The sequence below is a fragment of the Trichoderma citrinoviride genome, assembly GCF_003025115.1.
Source record: "Trichoderma citrinoviride strain TUCIM 6016 unplaced genomic scaffold BBK36scaffold_1, whole genome shotgun sequence".
In the NCBI taxonomy this organism is placed as follows: Eukaryota; Fungi; Ascomycota; class Sordariomycetes; order Hypocreales; family Hypocreaceae; genus Trichoderma; species Trichoderma citrinoviride.
In genome coordinates, this window is record NW_020194709.1 from 1838716 (window position 1) to 1863127 (window position 24412).

The window sequence follows — 24412 nt, forward strand, 5'->3', positions numbered from 1 at the left end:
TTTGGATACCCGTATATTCTATTCAGTGCAACAGTGGGATCGAAGACGTGGTTCCAGCGCTGAGCAGCAGCGGCAACTTGAAGACCAATCGCGCTGCTTGATCGACGCGTAAGGTATATCATGATACTCGATGTTTGAGAGCCCAAGGCTTCCCCCTCACCACGTTGCTTCAGCCGTGGTGCTAACTGTTGTCTCATTCGTCTAGCATGGATTCCTTTGGAGATGAGCCTTCATGGGGCCTTGAGCTCTCAAGCTCGAGAGAGCAAATCTCTACGAAGGATAAGCCGAGTCCACTTCGAATCATCAAGAGACGTCACAGTAACGACCGCTATGAAGGGAGGACATACAAAAGCGACTACATAGCCGTTGATCCCAACGGGAGCCCTCCCGAATCTTCTTTCCTACGATCTGAACCACTACCAAGTCTGAGGCTCCCAAGGCTACGACCGAAGAGCGCGCTCGAACGGAGAATTGGTTGTGAGAGCGAGACGGCCACGGGCCTGGGGCGACCGTCGCAGAAGTTGAGCTTCGGTAACTGCTCCATAAGCAGGGATGACGACGATGAGACTTCTGGACAAGACCATAAGCCTCGAAATGCATCATTTTTCCGACACTCAGCATCGCGATTCAAGAAATATCGGCAGAAGCGCCATAGCGTTACAAGTAGCCTTGAAAATGAAGGGGGAGACCGCAACTTTTCCGCATGCACCCTTCCTTCGGAACGCAACATATGGCTCGATCCCTCGTCTCGAGCAAGCTCTAGATGTACCAATTTCGACCTGGAAGACGCCCGTCACTCGGCAAATCTGCCCATCCTATCGAATGTTACACGACAAAAAGAGAGCTCTGTTGTTCTATCTCCGCATATACGTGTCATATCAGAAACGATTGGGGTATCCTTCGGCCAGCAGCACCTTTGGGCCGCGGTCGAAGTAAGTGGTAGGCTTTCTCGGGCAGGTGACGGACCAGAGCTTGACCCGGAGAAGGTGGCTTGTTCAGACAAAGGTCAGCCCGTATACTTCTTATTCCCGTCTAGCTAGATGCTGCTGTCGATGGCATGTATTCCATGTCACAGCTCTGATGAATCGAACAGATACCGCTGCCAAGTTCGGCTACCTCTACGATGTCGTTGTGGACATACTGCCCACGCCACACTCATCGATTCTTCAGATCATATGCCAGCAAGAATTTCCAGCGTACGTTCATCTTTTAGACCCCATAGAACGCTCCGACTCAAACTAACGGAAGTCGATTCCATACTAGAACTATATTCCTTGGGTCGAGCGTGCTCCTTCTTGTTCACGTGGTATGCTACTCCGGAGCAGCCTCATCTCCCCACCGGCAAAGCAAACATCTAAGACAAAGATCAGAAGAACTGATGGAGGATCTTGAGATGCAACTCGGAAGTTCTTTCGTGCCTTATACGAATATTCATGTGACTTATTCACACTCTGCATTCCCTTCCCATTCGGCCTCAGGAGGAGTTGAGATGTCTTCACTTTACACCAAGCTCAGGACAACTGCGGAAGCCACTGTCAAGCTGCACAATGCTCTCTCCCCATGGTCACCGCACTCAGTAATGGCCAAAGGCAGGTTGCTGCCGTTAATCAGGCGCCATTGGGGGGCCCAACGGGCATTCGAAGTGATGCAACAGATGTTGGAGCAACGTTCTGTATCAGATCCGGCCCACTCTGGCCAACTATCCAAGAGATATTTCCAGATCATGGCACAGCGGCTTTTGGATCACACCTACTCCCCAGTCATGTCTTTGAGACAAACGAGTGTCGAAGGGACACAGCAAATGACAACTGAGGCAGACACCACGGCGGAATCCTCACCAGTCATGAGACTCTCGTCTGACTCGGGAATCGGCATGCGAGGAGTATCCGGGGGAGAGGCGTCTGTCACAGCGACACGAGAGGAACCTCGTGAAGGAGCGAAGGTACCAGGTGACACTGTACGCCGCAGACGCCCAGTGACGCCCAATGTCCTCAGGAATCCGACGCCGACTTTCGCGGTCAATAGCAGCGGGGATCGCAAAAAGGACGGGGAAGATGATAAAAGCGACAGGAAGAAAGACAGGAAAAAGCAGGGAGCCACCGGAGATGATGAAGGGAAGAGGAAGTCTGGCCTCTGGACCTGGGCATCATGGTTTTAACCCTGTCCCCGGCCTCATTTGATCAGGCCCTTCATCCACTGGCCGACTATCAACAGTAAGTAGGTAGCATGCGCACGTACGGCCAAAGGATAATCTTGGACTTTGCTTGCTTGTTACAGAAAATTCCATTTATGTGATATTTTTTTTCTCAGGACTGTATTGTTCAATTGACATTTCATCTAAGCCAAACTAATTCAGCTCATCTTTCCAAGGGATAGAGACTTGGGCTCCCTTGCGAGAGACGGTAATGGCTGCAGCCCGGTTGGCAGCTTTGATAGCGGTATCGATGTCGAAGGCGCCCGATCCCGCGCTGACGACAGCCAAGGCGTAGGATCCGACAAAGGTATCGCCCGCAGCGGTGGTGTCGACGACGTTAGCCTTGAGCGCAGGTACCAGGGCCGACTTTCCACCCTTGGTGGCATAGTAGACGCCCCGGCCGCCGAGAGTGATTATGACGTTGCTAACGCCCCGTTGGATGAAGAGGGCACCGACGCGCTCCAAGCCGGAGACATCGTCGAGATCGGATTCTCGGCAGCCAGATAGGATGGCGGCTTCCGTTTCGTTAACGACAAGGTGGGCAAGGTTCTGGTAGGCCTCGTCGGGGAGTTCCTTGGCGGGCGCCGGGTTGAGGAGGACGGGGATCCCGGAGGCGTTGGCGGTGCGGAGAGCCTGCAGGACGGTGTCAAAGGGGATCTCGAGCTGCATGATGAGGAGATCCGGACGGGGACCGGGAAGGGTGGAGAAGTGCTCCGGCAGGAGGGTGTGGTTGGCCTCTGCGGAGAGGATGATACGGTTTTGGCCAGTGGGCTCGTCGACGATGATGATGGCGATGCCCGTCTTGCTGTCTTCACGAACGGCAACAGCTGAGGTGTCGACGCCATATGAGGTCAGGCTGGAAATGAGCTGCTGGCCGTATGTGTCGGAGCCAACGGCGCCGATCATGGAAACATCGGCGGCCGGGCTGGAGAGGTCGGAGGAGCGAGAGAGCTTGCCGCAAGCGACGGCTTGGTTGGCGCCTTTGCCGCCGGGGGAGGTGTTGAAGTGGTTGGCGGTGAGGGTCTCGCCTGGTAGGGGGTGGTGAGGGACATAAGAGACGAGGTCGATGTTGAGGGAGCCGAGGACGGTGATTCTAGGGCGAGCCATGGTTGCTGAGGGTGAGGCTCTGGATGAACTCTGATTGATCGTTGGCGGTGGTGCGGAGTTGAGAATGTATGAAGAGAGTCCAGCTGTTGGCAGTGATACGGGTGACAGTGGTCTCACAGTTGCCAAGCTTGTTCGACCTGCAGCCAAGCACTTTGAAGCAAAGTAGTGTAGACGATGTGGAATGGAACGGGCACGTCTGGGGAAGATGTTGAAATTCCCCGCGATGGCCCTCTTTTTGTTTGACACGAGTTGGGTCGAAATATTTCTGGTAGTAAGAAGATGGTGGGGTGTCCGCATGCAAATGATCCAGCAGCTGCCCCTCCACACCTCGAGGGAAGCCCCAGCTTCTAGAACTCTTTCGGCCGCTGCCGAGTCATGCAGCCTTTTCCAGCACCCCGGTTTCCTTCTGCTAAGCGTCATGGCGGTGCTTGGAGAGTGTCTCTTCGGCGCTTAGCATTCCGTATTGAGCCAACTCCTCGTGTGTCCCTGGTCGCGCACAAGCTACTTCCTAGCGGCCGGGTCCGAGGCTGGCCGGAGAGAGCCGAGTTCGCCATCTCTGATTCGCATCTTTGTGTATGTATGAGTCTTGGCCACCAATATCATTCAGCACGCTTTGTCTACCATGTATCAAGTTTCCAAAAAGGCAAGCAAACAGATGTATGATTTCCGTTCGTGTGTTGATATCATGTGCCATACCCGGAGTTGTTACGACTTTATTCATCCAGCTGCTCTGTCGTCTTGCTCTTCTTGTCTACTCTTGGAGCGTGCCGCACAGGACGACGTCATCGCCAAAGGGGTGCCATGACACGTGCGAGAGCCTTGCGACCGGGAAAGGGACTCCCGCGGAGTCAGTGACTCGCTCTGGAGACACAACCACGCCGCCTTGTCCCAGCCATGTCGGCGCGATGGTCACGATGACCGAGTCAATCAGCTTGTGGTAAGCAGGATCAAGGAGCGAATTGATGATCTGGCCGCCACCCTCGACCATGACGCTGGTCAGATTTTCCGCCTGGAGCGCAGCAAGAATATCGTCCCAGCTGAAGCGAAGCCGACCAGTTGCTTCAGATCGCGTGCTGGGGACTCGGATGTATTTGCCTCCATGCTCGTGAAGTAGCTCCACGCTCGCAGCAGGCAGGTCGGAAGCATCCGCGCCTGTGAGGACAAAGGGAGCGAGTCCGGCACCCCTCCGGCACACTTCAAAGACCTTGTCCGAGCGCCGTGGCGTCCATCGGAGGTTGGCATCAATGATGATTGGCCGTGGCTGGTGAGAGGCTCCTGCAATCCGACAGTTGAGAGCCGGATCATCTGCCAACACGGTAGCGACACCGACGAGGATAGCTGCATGCCGGGTCCGTAGGTAGTGGGTCATGGCCTTGGAGCCCGGGCCCGAGAGGCGAGTGCGGACTCCAGGCGCCAGGGAAAGGCTGGAGTCGAGTGAGGTTGCAAACGTCAATGTAACAAAGGGGCGCGATCTCGAAGCATCTTTCGATTCCAGCTTGGGAGGCAGGCGGGGTTCGAGGACAGCCGCCGACTCGGCTGGAAATGTGAGTTGCTCGGCCATGCTATTATTTTGAAGATTCTGGAAGGATGGAAGACTTTTCCAACGTTGAGATTCAGAAAATCTGCCGAAACTGGGCAAGATCGCGCTCATGTGTATGAGGTGGAAATTGACGATGGAGGAGGGTTGGAGGCGCTGGTGCTACTTAAGTAATTGACCTAATGAGGAGCGTGAAGATTTGGTGTAAGCGCCGAGTGGGGCTAAAGCTCTCACGGCGTTTCCATCAAATATTCGTCCATAGCTTTAGAATGGAATGAGTTTCCGCGAAAGCAGGAAAAGGACTCCACTCGTATCCTTGGATATGAAGATCATTCTTCTTGGTCGGGACATGAGCAAGCTCGGGAGACTTGGCCAGAGGTCAACCTCTGCAGCGTGATATTATTTTGTAAGTCCTCGTTAGGGCACGTTTGTCAGGGGAGCTTTGTCGTCGTCGTCGTCGTCGTTTTCTTCTGTATAGGAACTCCTTCTTCGTCAAATTCGGCCCATTGGAAGAACGAACACCCATCTTTATCAGGTATCGCGTTTGCATAGCACATCCAGAAGTACTTTCCATGGTTTTCCTTTTTTCGTTGCACAACTCGGAGCACGCAAGGAATGTTGCAGTGGCATCTGGGAGTCAGGGACGGATGCATCTCTGGGCGATAATCTCGGTACGTGATGTTGATCCGCTTGTTTCCAGATATCGGATGCGGATCAATGGATAAGGCTGGCGAAATAGAATGCTTCCACTCCTCTTGCATCTCGGCGTGCATCACCAGGAGTGAATTATGTGGCAAGTGGATGGATATTTGGCCTTCGCCGTCTGGATCGTCGGGACGTTTTGTTTCCGCATCTCGCGGTAGGATCTTGCGCACACGAAACTCCCGTGCGACGCCTAGGGAAATGGATCCGATGACAGCTCGAGGGCCCAGGTATGTAGGTTGATCGCTGTGCCATCCCACGCTCTGTTGGGCTCCGGTGTAGCAATTAACAAATGCAGCATTGGGCGTCCACGGCCTGGATGGCTGATGTCTCAGTTTCTTGCCTCCAGGGTAGTGAGTCTTGATGCGGGTTTGGATTTGCTCGTTGACTGTCTCCTGAACGATGGGCTTCACTTTGGCGAGCGTCGGCGTGAGCTTGCGTACATCCTATAGAGCATCAGCCGTGTGTCCGATTGAGTACGAATAGCATACGGGAATCTCCAGCTGATTTGTAATTGTGGGGGCTGAGAAGAAAGCAAGACTCACATTCAGCATGCCTCCGTTGTAAAAGTAATTATGTTTTTGCTCCTGGATCTCCTCCTGCGATTCGAGAAACAAGCACGAAGTATGCGGGCTGGACACGATGTTGTCAAACAGCTTGAAGGTAATTTTCTCAAACGATTCGGCTTCGTGTAATAGTTCTCTTAAGAGCTCATCTGCCAGCTCGGCCGGGAGAAAATTGTGTATAATGGTACAGGGAGTGTGTTCTGCCACATCTTCTGGGTCGTACAAGTGCAGTGTGCTGCCCTTCTTTGATTTTGCCCTCTTCTTGGGCGATGATGACAATTCATCACTTCCCGTGACAGCGGGTTTTGTGTACAGCCTTAGGGATCTTTGGTGTCCTACAACGGCGCTTTTCCTCGCACCCGGGCGAAAGGATTTTAGTGACTCTGACGCTTGGCTGACAGAACCATCGTGCGCTAAGAGGACATCCAGGAGAGTTTCCTGTTCAATGTGAGGATGTAGTGAGGATAGCATAGCGAGTTTGATCTCTGTCGATTCTTCGCCCTCTTCCTGGGACGGCGCCGGTTCTGGGGTAGGATTAACATGGGTCGATTTTCGCTTTGGCCCCGTGAGAAAGGACTCCATGAGAGCAGCTGAGAGTCGTAGAACTTTGAGAAACTTTATTGAATGAGAGCGAAATCAGAGGAGAAAGAATTGATCTTCATGGAGCTGTAAAGGATATTTATAAGGATGCATCAGAGAGAGAAAGAAGAAAAGAAAGAATGACAAAAGAAAAACGCCGTCAGTTCACGGCGATTAACGGCAGGCGCGATTCGTGAATTCGTGACATCCAGAGCAACACGAACTCACGTGATCCACTATGTCCAGATGAGGCAAAAAGATTACATGTAGATTGCCTCGATATAAGCATCAAGTCGAATTGCATACCTTGCTTCATGGCAAGCATGGCATCGTTTTGCCTGCTGAATCATCAGCGAACTATTGACGTCCTTGGGGATGACGATACGCGATCCGCATGAAGTATTCACATACATGAAGAGTCCTTGGAGAGCGGGATGTTCCGCCATTAGAACATCAACAGCTTCAAGTTCCTACGTAGGTTCTACCTCTTTAGGTCTAGTTCCACACGGGGACAGAATATGGGGAACCGAAATGCGGCGGCCGATTTCAGACCGAGGCACATGTCAGATTAAGCGGATCGCAGCAACACAAGCCCCAAGCTTCGACATGCAGAGCCATACCAAACCAGAGCTCGCGACTGACAGCACGAATAGCTGACGGGGCTTTTTACTGCTGGCCTCGCGATACCATTCTACTGTTCTTCTGATATCAGATGCCCATATATCGTCTACTTTTGCAGTCCATCTTCTAAGTCTGCCCCCCCTCGGCTCGGATGCGCCTGTGAGGCGCTGTCCTCTCTCCTCTCCTCTCTCCTCCTTCGCTCTCCCGCCCATTCTCTACTCCGTACCCAGGCAAATCATAGCCAGCGGCCATGGCTGCAATGCTCGAGTTCCGGACTCAAGGGTTCAATCCCTATGCGGTCAAATACTCGCCATATCACGACTCCCGCATCGCCGTCGGAACCGCCGCCAACTTTGGCATCGTCGGAAACGGCAGACTCTTTGCGCTTGCGCTGACAGCGCAGGGAATCCAAGTTGAGAAGACGTGCGTCTTAGCCCTATACTTACAACTGATTGCTGTGGATGCGTCCATGAAAGCGCATATCCATTAGTATATGCTTGAATGCTGACGAAGGGGACTCGAGCGCAGATTCGATACGAACGATGCAATCTATGATTTGGCCTGGTCCGAGATCAACGAGAACCAGCTCGTGGTTGCTTGCGGCGATGGCTCCCTCAAGCTCTTCGACATTGGCGCAAAGGAGTTTCCCGTAATGATCTTCCATGAGCATAACCGCGAGGCCTTTGCCGCCGCCTGGAACCCCGTCACGAAAGACACTTTCATCTCCAGCTCCTGGGACGGAACGGTCAAAATTGTGCGTTTACAACCGGACATATGCGCTATCCTCCCCCCTCTTTAGCTCTTCATATACTTACAATGCATGCCGTCTTTGCTTATAGTGGTCGCCTACTCGTCCCTTCTCCATCAAGACCCTGCCCATCGGCAGCTGCACGTACAGCGCATCCTTCTGCCCCTCCAATCCCGCCCTCATCTCCGCAGCCTCATCCGATTCCCACCTGCGGATCTTCGACCTGCGAATGCCCTCGTCCGCGAAATACCACCTCGCCGCCGCCGTCCCCGTGCACGCGCCGCCCAGCCACCCCGGGGCCATGCCCGCCGGCGGGCCGCCCTCCGAGATCCTCACCCACGACTGGAACAAGTACCGGGACACCGTCATCGCCACCGGCGGCGTCGACCGGCTGATTCGGACCTTTGACATCCGCAACCCCAACGGCGGACCGCTGTCCGTCATGCACGGCCACGAATACGCCGTGCGCAGGCTGGCGTGGAGTCCCCATGCGAGCGACGTTTTGATCAGTGCCAGCTACGACATGACGGTGCGGCTGTGGAACGACGCCTCGAGCCAGCCGCAGGGACCTGTTCCTACTGCTCAGCCCGGCGCGCAGATGGGTATTATGAATAGGCATACAGAGTTTGTCACCGGCGTGGATTGGTGTCTGTTTGGTGCTGGCGGCTGGGTGGCCTCGGCTGGTTGGGATGAGAGGGTTTTGCTGTGGGATGCTAATCTCTTGATGCATCCACGGTGAGGAGGGGGATTCTGCATTCAAAAGTAACGGTATTTCTTGCATCTTCATTTGTATGCATCTCCTGTGGGATTACAGGGGCGTATATCGATGAACAGTATTGGTGTAAAAACAATGATATCCTTGTGTAGAGCGTCATGTCATGGAGCTGCCATGATTGGATATATACAGACAAGCAACATATTTACATTACAAGTCATCATCAAAGAGCACTTCAGCAGACATCGATACTGCGTCAAGAATAATTTACATTTTCTTCCTTTTTATGGAGGAGATTGTTCTGATTTGCGATTTTGTGTGTTGATCCCATCCCTCGCCTTCCAAAAGCCAATAACACCGTAGGTAATAACTGATAATGTACAAAGCCGTCTATATAATCGAGGGAGTTTTGAAAACATGTAGTCCGTAAAATACCACGCCTGAATCCAGCAGAGCCATCCTCCCCTTGAACATCTAGATACCGAGCATCAAAAACGTTAGAAGAGAAAGAGTTGCGCTGCTCCTTTTTTGGTTACAATCATGTCAATGCAGTCTTATCGTTTCCATCCCTCCCCAAAAAAGCGTCGTGTTAAGAACAGAAGAAAATCACTTTTGTTGTTTACCATGAGGACTCGAAGCCTCCGCCTCGTCGGCCGCGACCCCTGGAGTGCTGCTGCGGCGGTCCATCACGTCGCGCACGCTGCTTCATCTCGCTGAATGGGTCTTGAGACGCACCACCACCACGGCGATCGAAGCGGCCGCCGCCACGACGGTCTCCGCGACGGTCGCCGAAACGGTCGCCGCCTCGCCTCTCATCCCGGTGCATCCGCTCATGGTGGCCGTCCTGGATGTTGAGTCCGGCGTTCATGAGGCCCTGGTTCCTCGCCCAGCTGGATGAGACCGCAGGAGGCTCTGGCCAGCCCCAGCCCTTGACAGCCCAGTCGTTCAAGTCCTCAACAAGATGTTCTCTGTCCGAGACCTGTCCGCCAAATAGTGAGGTGTACGCGCCAGCCAGCATCTTCCTGGGGATGGCCTGGATGAGGGTCTTCGTCTCCTCATGGTAGGCGGGCAGCTCCTCCACTGCGTTGAGGTCGACCTCGGCGCTCTCAAGGGTCTTGTTGGGCTTCAGGGGAAGGCCTCGCAGCAGCTTTCGAGCAGGGTTTGCCGACATGGGGGGGATGAAGAGCCAGCCCTCACCACCCTTGTCCTGTCGACCGGTACGACCAAGTCTGTGGATGTAGGATTCGCGCTCCCTGGGAGCATCAACCTGGATAACGTGGGTGACGTTGGGGAAGTCCATGCCACGGGCGGTGACGTCGGACGAGAAGAGAATACCGCTCCTGGAGTTCCTGAACATATCGGCGGCCTTTGTCCGCTGCTGCTGGCTGAGCTGAGACTGGATGGCGAATGTGGGAATCCTCAGCTGGCCGCTCTGCCTGCGCTGGTAACCCAGCTCGCCGGCAAGCTCCACCATGGAAGTTGTGTTAAAGTAGACGATGGCCTTGAAAGGAGGGACAGTGGGATCCTCCTTGGCAGCCGCAACCTCACGGTCGACCAGCTCAAACAGCGAAGGGAACACATTAGCCCAGCTCGAGACGGTGACAACGTGCTGGGGGATTCTGTCGTGGGTGAGGGTGTCGTTCTCGGGAATCGTCTGGACAAATTCGAAATCGTGAGGGCGAACCATCTTGCGAGCAAGCTGGATGACATTATCGGGGATGGTCGCAGAGACCAGGATCGTCTGTCTGACCTTGTCCTTGGGCAGGTAGCTCTGAATGGCGTTGAGCTCCTTCTCAAAACCGACGTCAAGCATCCGGTCGGCCTCGTCCAATACCAGCGCCGCCAGCTTAGGGGCGTCGATACCACTGTTGGGATCCTCGAGGAGGTCGTTCAAGCGGCCCGGGGTGGCGACCAGGAGGTGGCATCCCTGGCGCTGTGTCTGGCGCAGCATGGCAGACTTCTGAGTACCGCCGACGGCAGACTGCACGACCAAGCCGGTGCGCCTGCAAAGTCGCCTCGCCTCGGTGGCGATCTGCTCGGCAAGCTCACGGGTGGGCGACAGCACGATACCGCGGATGTCGTCCGATCTGGCGGTCCGGGACGCCTTTCGGGTGGCCAGAGTTGGGTCTTCTGCGATCATGCGTTGTAGGAGAGGGAGCAGGAAGGCAATCGTCTTTCCTGTGCCGGTCTTGGCTTGAGCAACACTTGATGAAACGGTCAGTATAAAATTCTTCGAGCGTTCGCCACTCTCGTCTCTGCAGGATGGCGAGCCAAAGGAAGTTTCTGTTGAACTTACATGTCAGTTCCCTTGAGCGCAGGAGTGATCGTCTTCGCCTGGACAGGCGTCATAGTATCATATCGCATATCCTGAGTGATTGCGTCCAGCAAGTTGCGATGAACACCAATCGCCTCCAGGTCCCGGAACGAGGTGATCTCGCCGACGGGGGCAGCATTTTCGGGAGTGTTTTCCTCCGCGACAGCAGCATCGGCGCTGTACAGGCGGTTGAACTGCGCAAAGCTCTTCAGAGGCGCAACTGATCGAGACACAGATGCGGCTCCAGAGAAGGAGGCCGGGAAGGCTGCGCGGGCGCTCAGCAGCTTGGTGCTGGTCGTCGCAACGCGGGCCAAGGCGCCGCATCGACGAATTCCGGTCCGAAACATGGCGAATTCTGTGATGTCTCTGCTTTATAGGAATCCAATCAATAAAGCTGATCGAGTATGAGATGGAAAACCGACGACACAGTCAAGTGCCCTTCGGAGTAAAAGAAGATGAGAAAAAATCGACGGAAAGGTCGCGTGTATGTTCTCTCCAAGTGCCGATGAAGTTTGCTGGGACTTTTTTTCTTCTACTTTTTTCCCGCCTGAGCCCACTTATCAGCAGAAAAAGTTCGACCCCTCCAGCTGCTGTTCCTAATTGGGAAAGCATATCGATAAGATTAAGGCACCGCTAGGCCACAGCAAGGCTAGCCTCATTTGGGCTGTTCAACTCCACTCCAACCAAAAAGCGAAGTGCCGAAGTCGCGAGGTCACTCCATTGCCATTCATTGAAAGGACATTGGATATCACAGTCCACATCAGTTGTGTCTGGCTTTTATCGCAACTTAATCATCGACAATCCTTTGTGATAAATTGAATGTCTAAACAAGCTCTTTTCTGCAGTAATAACAATTCATGTCGTTCCCAAAACGCCAGCCATCATGTCCGCATAATGCCACCGTCGTCCGATTATGCAATATGATTGTTCCCCCCTTTATGCTTGTGTGAACGATAACCCAACTCCGTAATCCAAATTCTCGAGACTTGATAGCCACAACGCCCGCAAACCCTTGGCCAGACCGGTCCTTGCCCGTAACGTAATGTACAACCCCCACCCGATTTATAGCATGTCCTTGCTCATCTCATAAGACCAGCCACCATCTCGCCGCAGCTTGTCACGAGCCGCCATATCCTTTCTGATGTCATCTTCAGTCAAACGATCGAGGCCGCTCCAGTTGGCACTGGATGTCCTCTGGCGAAACTTGTGCCACTTGTCTTTGCTCTTGTTGAAGACTTCTTCCATGATCAAAGGCGCCGGTGGGCCAAAGATCTGTGTCGGGTCCATCGACTCTTGCCTCATGAGTGCCCGGCGCAAGTCCGGGGAGTCAGCCCACGCCGCCACGGCCATGCCTCCGCCTTCGTCATCGTCGTCTTCATCATCATCAGTCTGAATTTCGGGAAGTTCAATCGAATCGCCGTTCTGGAACCGCGGCGAAGCCTTCCTCACACTCCCCTTGACACTTGCCAGCTGTCCTGGCCGAGCCGGCGTCTTGTGAGAAGACCCAGCAGCATTGGAGCCAGGCGCAAAAGGTATGGGGCCCTTGGAGATCTGCGCCATATCGAGGGGGTGAGCTGCTTTCATCTGGCTGTGATGCTGAGATGTGACGGCAGCCTTGAACAAGTCTCGAGAGGCGCTCTGAGGTGCAGCCGCGTATCCATTCTGGAAGGCAGATTTCGTCGGCAGATCCTGCTCCTTGTTAGTCTTGGACGAACCATCAGTGATGGCATACATCGAGCGAATTTGTCGTACCTTCTTGAATCCGGTTGACGGCCTTACTGGCGCACCCTTGATCTTAGGAGCACTGTCCACCTCCGACTCATCATCGTTGTGTTCACTGGTCCGGCGCCGCTTGGAATCCTTCGTCTGGTATGCCGGCCCACCTCGAGAAGGCGGGGGTCTTGAATACGTCTCCTCAGTCGTCTCCGGCCCAAAGGTACGTTTTGCGCCTGCCTTGGCGGCGTTTGACAGAATGGCATTGACCGGCCTGTTCGGATCATCGCGCATTCCGGCCAACCGAGAAGGCGGCCGAGCAGGCTGGCCCTCGGCTTTTGAAGATGCTGACTTTGGCTGAGGCAAGGCTGTGTCGGACGTGCCATTCGGTTGTGATCGTGCTGCTGGTGGCGGAGCTCTGGTTTGCTTGGCCTTTTCAATGGCAGCCTGCCTCTGCGCACTCTTCTTCTCTTCTTCCTGCTGCCGCTGCCGCTCCAGTTCAAGGCGCCTTTGTTGGTCTTGTTTCCGCTGCTCCTCTTGAGCTGCTATTCGCTTTCTCTCCATTTCTGCCTTGGCTTCGCGACGCCGCTGCGATTCCCTTTCGTCCTGCTCCTTTTTCCTGGCCGCCAATTCTGCCGCCTTGGGTCGACCAGCAGAAGGAGGGGGCTTCGTGTTCGGTGCTGAAGACTTGGCTTGGTAGATGGACTTGCCGGACTTTGATGAAGCAGTCGAATGGTTAGAGTTCAAGGTATCATGAGACGCGGTGGAGACGCGGCTGCCAGCAGGTTGATATTGCGAATGCTGTGAGCAGGTATTGACCCTGATGACAGTAGGGGGAGCCTTGATTTTGGAAGCCGAATCCTTGATTGGCTTCACTGGTCGCTTGCTGTCCTTGCCACGTGCCACTGGGCCGGGTAGGGTAGGTTTGGTAGAAGAAGGCGGAGGCATGGGAGGCTGCGCGTCAGACATGTCGATATCGCGGTCAAACTGTCTGGACTGAGGTTCTTCACCGGCTCTCATCTTGCGGGGACTAGGAGGGCCAGCCTTGGGGGGGTTGGGGGTTGCCTTGGATGCCAGCCTCTCGTCTTGTTTCTTGGTAACCACCTCCTTTTCCATAGTGGCCACCTTTTCTTGCTCTTGGGTGAAAGCCCGAGCTTTTTCGCGCTCCTTCTCTCGCGCCTTGTCAAGCTTGTCCATCTGCTCCTCCATGCGCTTGACTTCATTTTCTAGGCGCTTTTGCTCCTTCTCTCGCTCTGTAGACGCCCTGGTGCGGCGGGCTACCGGCTTCGATGGGCTCGTAGGATCCATAATTTGAGGCTCAACATCTTGAGCCCTCAAAGCGAGGGAATCTGTAGACGCTCCAGCATGCAAGGCCAGACGAGTGGTGGAGGGTGACATCAGGGCCTTACCGTCAGCATTGCTGGCGAGTAGACCGCGAGAGCTCTTTAGAATGGACGATAACTTGCTCCTGACGTGCTTCAAAGGGCTTTCCCGCCGAGAAGGCGATTTGAAGGGGTTGTCAGCCAAGTCATCTTGCGAAGCCGCCAGGCTGGCGAAGGAAATGGGAATCGCCTCTGATGGAGCGGTAGTGTCTTTTGCCAGTGCTGATGGATCCAGAGGCATGGTTGATATGGATGATGGTTTGAAATGGTTGGAAACACTGTGAGAAGCGCGTTCAATGGCTTGATGTGGATAGCTGTCGTCTTGATCCTGAATTCCTTCCATGATGTCGGTCGTATGGCTTTTGGTGAAAAGAGGTCTCGATTCTCTGGCCTTTTTGGCTGTATTCGGCGATTCGATCCAGTCGGCATCTTCATCTTCAGGAGAAGCGCGTGGTGTCGTAGAAGCCGGCCCTTTCTCCAGAGAAGCGAGCTTTGGGCTCGTAATAGACTGCGCTTGGGCGGGCTCTTGCTGAAGCGCCGCCGCATTGGCGATCGCTTTGGTTTGCCCAAAGCCGCCCTGCGGTTTGCTCAACATGCTGATTTGATCTTGCAATCTCTGTGTATATGTCTTCGTGTGATTCACGCCCGGCCGGTCACCCTCGGAGGATTCCTGGACAGGGGAAGCATCCTCTGCCTTCGGTTCCAATCCATCTTCCTTCTCCTCGTGTAAAGAGTCGCGCTTAGCGAGGTTTCCGAGGCTTTTGCCGCCCGTTTGCCTTTGGTAGTAGCTGGTTCTGCTGCTATTGCCGGTATCGAAATGGCTGTTCCGAGATTGTCTTGCACCGAGGCTCTTGCCCGAGTTGAGTGGTTCCCTGGCCGGCAGGGAGGCGAAGTTCAAGCTGCTTTTTCGAACAATGGGTCTGATGGGGCTTGACCCTTCGGACGCTGATTGCTCGTCATCTGAAGACTCGTTCGATTGCTCTCCAGAGACGGGTGCATTCTTGGGGGATCGAACTGGTGATCGAACTGGGGATATCACTGGCGCGTCGGAGTATGCCTCGTCCGAATCGAAGTCCTCCTTGGCTGACGTTTCTGGTTCATCTAGCGCCTTGTTGAATGGTACATCTCGTAGATTACGTGTCGTCGAGTCTTCTTTCGGTGGTTGGAAAGTCTTGCTTGGAGACACAGGAACGATTTTTCGGACTGGGCTTCTTCTGACGGATGACCCGCCGGGCGGCAGCACTATATCGCTGTAGGGATTTGCAAAACCCTCAGGCTCCGCGAGCTCGCTTGCGTCAGTCGCAATATGGTCCTGGCTCCCATAATAGCCAGAATCTTGCATGCCTCGAGGGTGGCGCGGTCGCGATGGCGAGAACAAATTTCGCTGGGGAGAAACGGGCTTGGTGACTAACGGTACCGCCTTCAGGGCGACCTGATGTAGTTGATGGGACTGAGAATGGTTGGCTTGGTCCGAGGGTTGGTTTCTCGAGTCGGTAGGTGACGTTGCGAATACATCGGACAAAGGCTGGTTGTTGCATATTAGAGTGACATCCGAGACGGCACCTTCAGGTAAAACTCACCATTCGCGACTCTGCTGCGTTGCCCTTTCGAGCTGCATAGGGTGTTTTGCCCCTAAGTTTGCCTGGGGTTTTAAATGCTTCTGTGATATTTCTGGAAAAGGGAGTCAGCATGGACCACCCATCGTCACTCGCAGCCGCGGGTGGTGAGTGGTGGATAGGGAAACAAACACTTCGTTCCCGTTCAGAATCGCAGCCATGTGCTCGTTAAGCCACTCGACCTCATTGTGGGCAGAGTACGAAAACTCCTCGACTTCCGATTTCACAATCTGCAATGCAGACGCCCGCTCTTCGCCAACCCACGCCGCGGACCCGACCTGGAGACGCGGGCCTCGCATTGCCGTCATGGTGTCGCGCGTGAGCCGCTGGGAGCGCGATGTCGTGTCTTCCGGTGCTGGCTGGATAAGGATCGTCTCTGTCTCTTGTCACGGCATCGGCGACTGCGACGGTATGATTCGGCGTGAACTCTGCTGTCGGCGGAGTCTGTAGGGCGATGTTGATGATGGCTGATATGAGGTAGTGGTGAATGTACAAAGTAAATAATAGGCTGGGCCCCGTTCACCATTCCAAGGTTGCAATGTTTTGATGCGCTCCAGATCGGGTTAGCGCCATCCTGTGCTAGCTCTAACCTTCCTGCCTCCCCTCGCGTCTTCACAGGGGGGAATCGAGCTGCACTTGATTACGTCAACCATCACGTGGAGATACGGCTTATCAGAAAGCAAACACGGAGGGGGTTGTTTACTTTACACTTCTGGGGGTCGTCGCGTCCCTGGTTCATGGTGGAGTTGATTGTGCATTAGAGGGACCAAGTTTGTACGATCCGCATCAGCATCTGCTTCGCGGCTTCATTGGCGCTGCCACGATGAGGGTGATTGAAGTGATCATTGACGTAAGTGCTTCCAGCCGCTCCTCGCGTTTGATCTTGCTCTGCTAACCCCTTTCACAGGGCTTCAAGTCCTATGCCGTGCGGACTGTTATTTCGGGATGGTAAGCTCCGACTGCCCGACGAAGAATGTGTAACGTCCAGGCTTGCTGACCAGCCCAGGGACGAGAGCTTCAACTCAATCACCGGCCTCAACGGCAGCGGGAAGTCGAATATCCTCGATGCAATATGCTTTGTTCTCGGAATCACAAACATGTCCACTGTTCGGGCGCAGAACCTTCAGGTATGCCGGCTCAACACTGCCTGGGTCAGCACGCGATCGATTAGTAACATGGGATGCAGGATCTGATCTACAAACGAGGCCAAGCGGGTGTCACGAAGGCCAGCGTCACGATTGTCTTTGATAATAGGGACAAGAAGAAGTCGCCGATCGGATTCGAAGAATATGCCACCATCAGCGTCACTCGCCAGATCGTCCTGGGCGGCACGTCCAAGTACCTGATCAACGGCCACCGTGCACAGCAGCAGACGGTTCAGAACCTCTTCCAGTCCGTCCAGCTGAACATCAACAATCCCAATTTCCTCATCATGCAGGGACGGATCACCAAGGTCCTCAACATGAAACCCGTCGAGATTCTGGCCATGATCGAGGAGGCCGCGGGAACAAGGATGTTCGAAGACAGGAGAGATAAGGCTCTGAAGACGATGGCGAAGAAGGAGACGAAGCTTCAGGAGCTCAGTGAGCTTCTGAGAGATGAAATAGAGCCCAAGCTGGAGAAACTTCGACAGGAGAAGAGAGCGTTCTTGGACTTTCAGCAAACGCAGAATGATTTGGAGCGGCTCTCCCGCGTTGTGGTGGCATACGACTACACCAAGTGTCAGGAGAAGCTCAGGCAGTCCGCAGCTGATCTCGAAGCCAAGAAGCAGCGGCAACAGAGCCTTGAAAGCTCAGTCGCACGTCTTCGCAATGAGATATCAAATCTTGAAGAAGACGCCAACAAGGTGCGGGCACAGCGCGATAAGGAGCTCAGAAAAGGGGGCAAGGCTCAAGACCTCGAAGATAAGGTAAAAAAGCACGCCAACGAGCTGGTGCGGCTCACGACGGTCATGGACCTGAAGAATTCGAGCTTGAAGGAGGAACAGGAGAAGAAGGCCGCTGCCGAGAGAGCGGTGTCGGAGTTGGAAACTGCTCTCATGGAAAAAACAGCGACATTCGAAGACGTCAAAGCGAAGTACGAGAAAGCGAAAGATGACCTGGAAAAGCAAAGCAAAGAGGCCGAGTCGAAAGAAGAGCTCCTGCAAACGCTGCAGACTGGAGTTGCTTCGAGAGAAGGACAAGAAAACGGATACCAAGGGCAACTTCAAGAGGCAAAGAACCGCGCCACGGCTGCCGCAACCATACAGGAGCAGGCAAAAATCAAGATTGCACATTTGCAAAGCCGAGTCAAGGAAGAGGAGCCTCGAGCTCGGAAAGCCAAGGAACAGAATGCCCACTTGCTGCGCGAGTTGGACGGTCTGAAGTCACAGGAGCAGAGGCTGGAAAAGGAATTGAGCAGGTTTGGCCTCGAGCCTGGCCAGGAAGAAGCAATGTACAAACAAGAGTCCAGCTTGCAGCAGACGGTCCGAAATCTACGGCAAGAATGCGATTTCCTGAAACGAAAGGTTGCCAACATCGATTTCACCTACTCCGATCCCGTGGCCAACTTTGACAGGTCAAAGGTCAAAGGCCTAGTCGCGCAGCTGTTCACAATCGACGAAGGAAAGGCGCAGGCTGGAACGGCGCTGGAGATTTGCGCTGGTGGACGACTGTACAATGTCGTGGTCGACTCAGAAGTTACGGGCACACAGCTCCTCCAAAGGGGCAAGCTTAGGAAGCGAGTGACGATTATCCCACTGAACAAGATCGCCGCATTCAAAGCATCAGCACAGACCATCGCGACGGCACAGAGAATTGCGCCTGGCAAAGTCGATCTCGCTCTATCCTTGGTTGGCTATGACCACGAAGTGGCCTCTGCAATGGAATACGTCTTTGGCAACACTCTAATTTGCGCGGACGCTGAAACGGCGAAGAAGGTTACATTCGATCCCAGTGTCCGAATGAGAAGCATTACGTTGGAAGGAGACTCGTACGATCCTTCTGGAACGCTCTCAGGTGGCAGCGCTCCAAACTCCAGCGGCGTGCTGATTACATTGCAAAAGCTCAACAACCTCACACATCAACTCAATGAGACTGAAAGGACGTTGAAGGAACTACAGTTCATGATTGCCAGGGAGAAATCCAAGCTGGATCAAGCCCGTCAGGTACAGCAAGAGTTGGACCTGAAGAGACACGAGATCAAGCTTGCTGAAGACCAAATCGGCGGCAACTCATCATCTTCCATCATCCAAGAGGTTGAAAATATGAAGGCGACCATTGCTGAGCTGCAGGCGAGCATATCCGACGCCAAAGCTCGTCAGACTGAGGCCACCGCTGACATCAAGCGCATCGAGAAGGATATGAAAGACTTTGACAACAACAAGGATGCCAAGCTGGTGGAACTTCAGAAGTCTCTCGATAAGCTGAGAGCGAGCTTCGACAAAAATTCAATAGCTGTTAAGACGCTGCAAAAACAGCTGCAGAGTGCTCAGCTCGATCTAGAGCAAGTTGGGGGCGACTTGTCAGCGGCACGGGAACAGCTTCAGGAGGTGGAGGTCGGTATCAAGGCTCAGCAGCGGGATATCGAAGAGTTGGAAAAGCAGCAGGCCAAGGTGACAGAAACCCACGCTGCCGTGCAGGCCCAGCTTGATGAGGAGAGAGCCAAGTTACACCAGTTTGACGACGAGCTTCGCGCCTTGGAGGATGCCACGCGCTCAAAGAATGCACGAATCACGGAAGAAGGCCTGGAGATGCAGAAGCTTGGCCACCAAATCGAAAAGTTCCACAAGGAGCAGCAGTCCGCGGCGGAGAATGTTGCTCGGCTCGAGGCTGAGTACGAGTGGATTCACGACGAGCAGGAAATGTTCGGCCGCAGTGGCACGCCCTACGATTTCCAGCGGCAGAACATTGGAGAGTGCAAGGCTACCCTGCGGAACCTGACAGAGCGATTCCAGGGCATGAAGAAGAAGATCAACCCCAAGGTCATGAACATGATTGACAGCGTCGAGAAGAAGGAAGTCTCACTCAAGCAAATGATCAAGACGGTCATCCGCGACAAGCGCAAGATTGAGGAGACTATTGTCAGCTTGGACGAGTACAAGAAGAAGGCACTCCAGGAGACCTGGGAGAAGGTGAATGGAGACTTTGGCCAGATCTTCTCCGAGCTTCTTCCCGGAGGCAGTTTCGCGAAGCTGGATCCTCCCGAGGGCAAGACAATCAGCGATGGTCTCGAGGTCAAGGTTTGCTTGGGCAAAGTGTGGAAGCAGAGTCTGACAGAACTAAGTGGTGGGCAGAGGTATGCGTCTTCACCCGTCCATGTTACTCCTGACATGCTACAGTCGTTTCTATCGTGCATTTACTGACAAAAGGGTCTTCTCAGGTCACTGGTTGCGCTCTCGCTCATCATGGCTCTGTTGCAGTTCAAGCCTGCGCCCATGTACATTCTCGACGAGGTCGATGCCGCTCTCGATCTTTCTCACACGCAAAACATTGGACGTCTGATCAAGACGCGCTTCAAGGGCTCGCAGTTCATCGTCGTCAGCTTGAAGGATGGCATGTTCCAGAACGCCAACCGTATCTTCCGGACTCGCTTCAGCGAGGGAACGAGTATGGTTCAGGCGCTCACGCCTGCGGACTTGAAGTAATCGAGATGGTTGAAAATAACGAAAAAGGGAAGAAAAAAAAAAAGCATAACAATATTTTCCGTATATTCTGTCTACCTAGGTAATCATAGGGCTATGTGATACGATGTGACGAGACGCACGAATGGGTTTGCCGGGCCGGTGGAATCTGATCTGACAACGGGATGAAACAAAGACGGGAAGACAGCAAGGAGAAAGAATAATCACGAGCCGTTCTGCCTTTTTGCCCCTGCACAATTTGTTTGGATTCTATTTACGTCAGAGGACGCCTTTGTTTTTCGATACTTTGGATGAAATTTATGAAAGCATCTTGACCCGAAGACGCCTTTGTTTTTGATATTTGGGAACAGTGAAAGCGTCTTTACTCGAGGACATCTCCATGTTACGGCTCGCTGACATCTGTTTTGTGCTTGCTTTTCCTTTATTCTTTCTTTTTGCCCCTTTCTATTATTCTCTCCCTCTTTAGTTCGCCACCACCACGTCAACAAAACAGTTGAGCAATCTTGGCAACCTATCAGATACAAGACTTTTTTCAACCTACTCGACGTCTCAAACCAGACGCCTACAGAGCCAAATGTGGCCCCCGTTGCAGAACCTTAAGCTCCATACCCACCTCGAGCGACAGCGCCAAGTCCTCCTCCTCCTCTTCTTCCGGACCGCTCATCGCCTTCGTCTTGGGAAAGATGGGACACAGCTGCATGCCAAAGCAGCCGCTCTTCGGAGCGCCTTCGTCAATGTTTCGAAACTTCCTGAGCGAATGGTCGGGCTCCACCTTGTGTTTGATTCCCGTGGCAGGATCGACGTTGGGCAATTTGCACCTGTAGGGGAAAAGGGGTGTCCATTTAGCAAGCGACTTCACGGAAGGGTAGGTATAGGGTAGTTTCAGTAGAGTGTTGAGTGAGGTAGTAGGTAGGTGGCAGTAGGTGGTGAGAGTTGGATGACTCAAGAGGTAGGTTAAGGTAGTGGCATAGCAAACCGCCATACCCGACGGTAGGTGAAAGGTCTCCTTCAATGACGGACAGGGCCTCCACATGAGTAGCGTGGCTGATGCCTTTGTTCTTTTGCGCCGTCTTTGTTCTTTGTTGCGGCATGTGAACAGGGCCCTGATTCGAGGGGGGGCGAATAAGGTTTTCACAGAAGAAAGAGCGTGAGCGGTCCGAAGACAACAACAAAACTTACCGAACTGTGCGACAAGAAACGTCGAACCTCGACGGCGACTCCGAGTCCTTGGCAGTTTTGCCTGCCTGGAAGGGCCGGGAGAATTCAATGCTTCGCCAATCGTCCTCGTCGTACTCCTTGAGGCCAGATACTAGTCACATCAAGTTAGCTGGAGGGTATCTTACGGCTGCCGCGGAGTCGAGGGGAAAACTCTAAGTGAGGTACTAGGTTCAAACCCATTTCACATAAGGGCCCCAGAGAGAGAAATGTCCGAGACGTACCGATGATGTTCGGGCGAAAGCGGCGCGCGTCCAGGAACTCTAGATGTTCGTCCTTTTGCACCTTCGACTCCAAGGCACGGACGCTCGTAAGGCTTAGAAGGTGTAGTGGATACTGCAGATCTTATTAGATGCAAAGAGCCGATGCAAGGGGAGAGGCGTAGGGCTTGAACTTACTGCATCCTGAAAGTCAATGACAGGCTGGTAACCAGCATCTTCCTTACGCGGCGCGTTCCTGAAGACTTCCCTCCGTCGGGCCGGGTCTATCATGAATATGCTCACTGGCGCAGTTACTCCCAGGTAGAGACCCAGCTCCGGCGGCACCTCGTTCCTGAGGTTCAGTGCCTGGATGGTCTTGCTGAAGAACCGTGTATCCTCGTAGCAGTAGCCCGCGGCTTTGATCTCCTCCGGGGAAGGGAAGTCAATTGACAGCATAAATTCCTTCTCCGGAATCCCGCCGAGGCCGCGGCTCAGCTTGGCAGATATCCATTGAATCACTCCTTTCAGGCCAGGGTCCCTCCAGGGGAACCTGATGACGACGAAACGGCCACCAACTCTGCCCAACAGGCGGCTCGTCCTGCTCGCATCCGGAAGCCACAAGTCCACCTGGACATTGGCGAGCAGCGGCACTTGCCTCAGCGTGAGAACTTCCCATCGCGCCCGTTGGGTTTCACCTTCTCCAGACGGCACGACAGCATCTTTTGCCTCCGGCTTCTGCCGTGCGAAAGCAAACAACCGGTCAAACTCGAGGCCCTTGGGCAACACTCTGCTCTGTTCAACCTCGATGCCCCGGCACGACTTGACCGGATAGATGAATAAGCTTTGTATCCTGGCGGGCTTTCCCGGCTGGTGGTTGTGATCCGGCGATGTCTGAGTCCGGAGGTTGCTGTGGGATGGCGAGATGCCGACCTTGGAGTGAGTCTGTTGCAGCGCATCACTGCGTTCCACTGGTATCGGCGGGAAGAGGATGAAGACGGGGATTGCGAAGACGACCACGGTTGTGAGCAGGAGAATGACTGCGACGGGGTCAAACAGCTCGATGACTTGGGCAACGGACGGCATTGCAGCAATTCAGCGTCAAGGGCCAGCCTTGAGTGAGAAATCCGTGCTGTGCTGCTCGCGACTGATGAACGCGAATGGTACCGTGATGGCCGACTTGCACCTGCTGCCGCCGCGAATGATCTTAGCAGTACACAACAGCAGGGTGAGAGATGTGTTCTCTAGTCCTCCATCTCTAGGAGGCGTCTGACAGGTCCGGCTGACGATTGGCTCGATCATGAATCTACGGGCTGCTCAGGGTTGACGCTGCCACGGAGGAAGAAGCAGGATCGTATAGTATTACGTGAGCAGCGCCGATATCAAAGTCAGAGGCCATCTGATAGAACGATAGCCCCATCTCTAGTGCTCTTCGTTTGATGCTACAAACTTCGAACGCGAAGCAGCCGGACAAGGCTGTGTCGCATATCGCTGGCCTATGGATTCCCTCCTGCCGGGAGTCTCGTGTCACAGCCTGCGGAGCAGGAGAATTTCTGTTGTATCAGAGTGTCCATGTCTTCGAGCGTTTCAGAAGAGCGGCTGACCTCGCATGTCCTCCAGGGTAGGTAGGCCGCATCAGCCGCACCAGCCGAATATTGGTACTAGTATTGCTGCTGTGTGATGAGACGTGTACGAGGTACACAAGAGTAAACACAAAATCGTGCGGTCAATCTGGCGCAGTTCGCAACTGAGCAGTGTCCGAGATACATACGTAAACTTATTCGACCTGGTTGGCTGCAGAGGCAGAACTGGCTTGGAGTTTCAAGTCCCAGCCTTGCCTCTGACGGAACGAAATCCCTGCCAGGAGAGACTTCCAACACTTGGCGCGCATTACTCGTGCTGGGAGACACCACTGATGAGATGGTCTCTGATGAACGCTTCTAGCCGTACGTCGCATGGTTGCAGTGGCCCCGGAAGCTGAGGCACCAAGGTGGGGGTGAAAGGGGTTTGAAGGGGGTCATCTTCTTCGTTAGAAGACAGCTCGTACGACTATTAGGTGGACCGGGCATTTTGAGGGGGGCTCAGCAGCTGTGCTCTCCGCCGTTGTTCACAATGGCAGTGCGTAGCTGCGCTTCTGGCTTATCCTCAGCCAATATTGTGCGCGATGGGGATTTGAAGAAAGAGTCCCGAGCAAAAGATGTTATGGACATCGACTTGCGATCCACCCTCGATTCCCCTCTCCTGGTGAGAGCCACAGATCGGACTTAACCTGGCCAAGGTTAAGAAAAAAGAGACCATGCAGTGTTTACTCCGTGGTACTTCATATTACTGCATATGCAGCCTTGTTGAGATGAGCCGCCGCCACCTCAGGCTTCGCGCCTGGATCGAGAGCATGGGCGAGGGAAGGAAACACGGAAAATAAGAGTAACCAACCCCCTGATGGAGAGGCGCGACCAGCCCAGTGCTCGGTGCTGATAGGGAAACCCGTTTAGCTCCTCTGAGACTTCGGAAAATAGGGTGAGTGTAGCGCCATCTGGAGAACCGGGGAGACGAGTTTGGAAAAGCAAGCACTGGCTTCCGGCAAA

At 54.0% G+C, this 24412-nt stretch overlaps 9 protein-coding genes across 9 annotated transcripts; 3 read left to right on the top strand and 6 right to left on the bottom strand.

Moving 5' to 3' along the window:
* Positions 1–206: 206 nt before the first annotated feature.
* Positions 207–2158, top strand: BBK36DRAFT_1107949 (hypothetical protein; the record flags this gene model as incomplete). The annotated part of the gene is made up of 3 exons (XM_024889317.1): positions 207–1005; positions 1094–1196; positions 1264–2158. 3 exons carry the CDS (start codon positions 207–209, stop codon positions 2156–2158), a joined length of 1797 nt encoding a protein of 598 aa, XP_024753939.1.
* Positions 2159–2347: 189 nt separating this feature from the next.
* On the bottom strand, positions 2348–3301 carry BBK36DRAFT_1165135 (ribokinase; the record flags this gene model as incomplete). Its single annotated transcript, XM_024894744.1, has 1 exon — positions 2348–3301. One exon carries the CDS (start codon positions 3299–3301, stop codon positions 2348–2350), a length of 954 nt encoding a protein of 317 aa, XP_024753940.1.
* Positions 3302–4052: 751 nt separating this feature from the next.
* On the bottom strand, positions 4053–4862 carry BBK36DRAFT_1108467 (bacterial bifunctional deaminase-reductase; the record flags this gene model as incomplete). Its single annotated transcript, XM_024889369.1, has 1 exon — positions 4053–4862. The coding sequence occupies one exon, from the start codon at positions 4860–4862 to the stop codon at positions 4053–4055; it is 810 nt and encodes a 269-aa protein (XP_024753941.1).
* Positions 4863–5269: 407 nt separating this feature from the next.
* BBK36DRAFT_1108951 (hypothetical protein) lies at positions 5270–6688 on the bottom strand (the record flags this gene model as incomplete). The annotated part of the gene is made up of 2 exons (XM_024889422.1): positions 5270–5986; positions 6086–6688. The coding sequence occupies 2 exons, from the start codon at positions 6686–6688 to the stop codon at positions 5270–5272; spliced, it is 1320 nt and encodes a 439-aa protein (XP_024753942.1).
* An 868-nt stretch (positions 6689–7556) lies between these two features.
* Positions 7557–8793, top strand: BBK36DRAFT_1108693 (WD40 repeat-like protein; the record flags this gene model as incomplete). The annotated part of the gene is made up of 3 exons (XM_024889390.1): positions 7557–7729; positions 7835–8060; positions 8146–8793. The coding sequence occupies 3 exons, from the start codon at positions 7557–7559 to the stop codon at positions 8791–8793; spliced, it is 1047 nt and encodes a 348-aa protein (XP_024753943.1).
* Positions 8794–9388: 595 nt separating this feature from the next.
* On the bottom strand, positions 9389–11430 carry BBK36DRAFT_1165138 (DEAD-domain-containing protein; the record flags this gene model as incomplete). Its single annotated transcript, XM_024894745.1, has 2 exons — positions 9389–10973; positions 11066–11430. 2 exons carry the CDS (start codon positions 11428–11430, stop codon positions 9389–9391), a joined length of 1950 nt encoding a protein of 649 aa, XP_024753944.1.
* Positions 11431–12145: 715 nt separating this feature from the next.
* BBK36DRAFT_1108797 (hypothetical protein) lies at positions 12146–16102 on the bottom strand (the record flags this gene model as incomplete). The annotated part of the gene is made up of 6 exons (XM_024889404.1): positions 12146–12772; positions 12836–14456; positions 14688–15028; positions 15170–15703; positions 15759–15849; positions 15927–16102. 6 exons carry the CDS (start codon positions 16100–16102, stop codon positions 12146–12148), a joined length of 3390 nt encoding a protein of 1129 aa, XP_024753945.1.
* Positions 16103–16617: 515 nt separating this feature from the next.
* Positions 16618–20418, top strand: BBK36DRAFT_1165140 (RecF/RecN/SMC protein; the record flags this gene model as incomplete). The annotated part of the gene is made up of 5 exons (XM_024894746.1): positions 16618–16644; positions 16702–16742; positions 16801–16921; positions 16981–20069; positions 20154–20418. The coding sequence occupies 5 exons, from the start codon at positions 16618–16620 to the stop codon at positions 20416–20418; spliced, it is 3543 nt and encodes a 1180-aa protein (XP_024753946.1).
* A 559-nt stretch (positions 20419–20977) lies between these two features.
* BBK36DRAFT_1108124 (hypothetical protein) lies at positions 20978–22913 on the bottom strand (the record flags this gene model as incomplete). The annotated part of the gene is made up of 4 exons (XM_024889333.1): positions 20978–21233; positions 21595–21724; positions 21855–21966; positions 22029–22913. 4 exons carry the CDS (start codon positions 22911–22913, stop codon positions 20978–20980), a joined length of 1383 nt encoding a protein of 460 aa, XP_024753947.1.
* Between the last annotated feature and the right edge of the window lie 1499 nt (positions 22914–24412).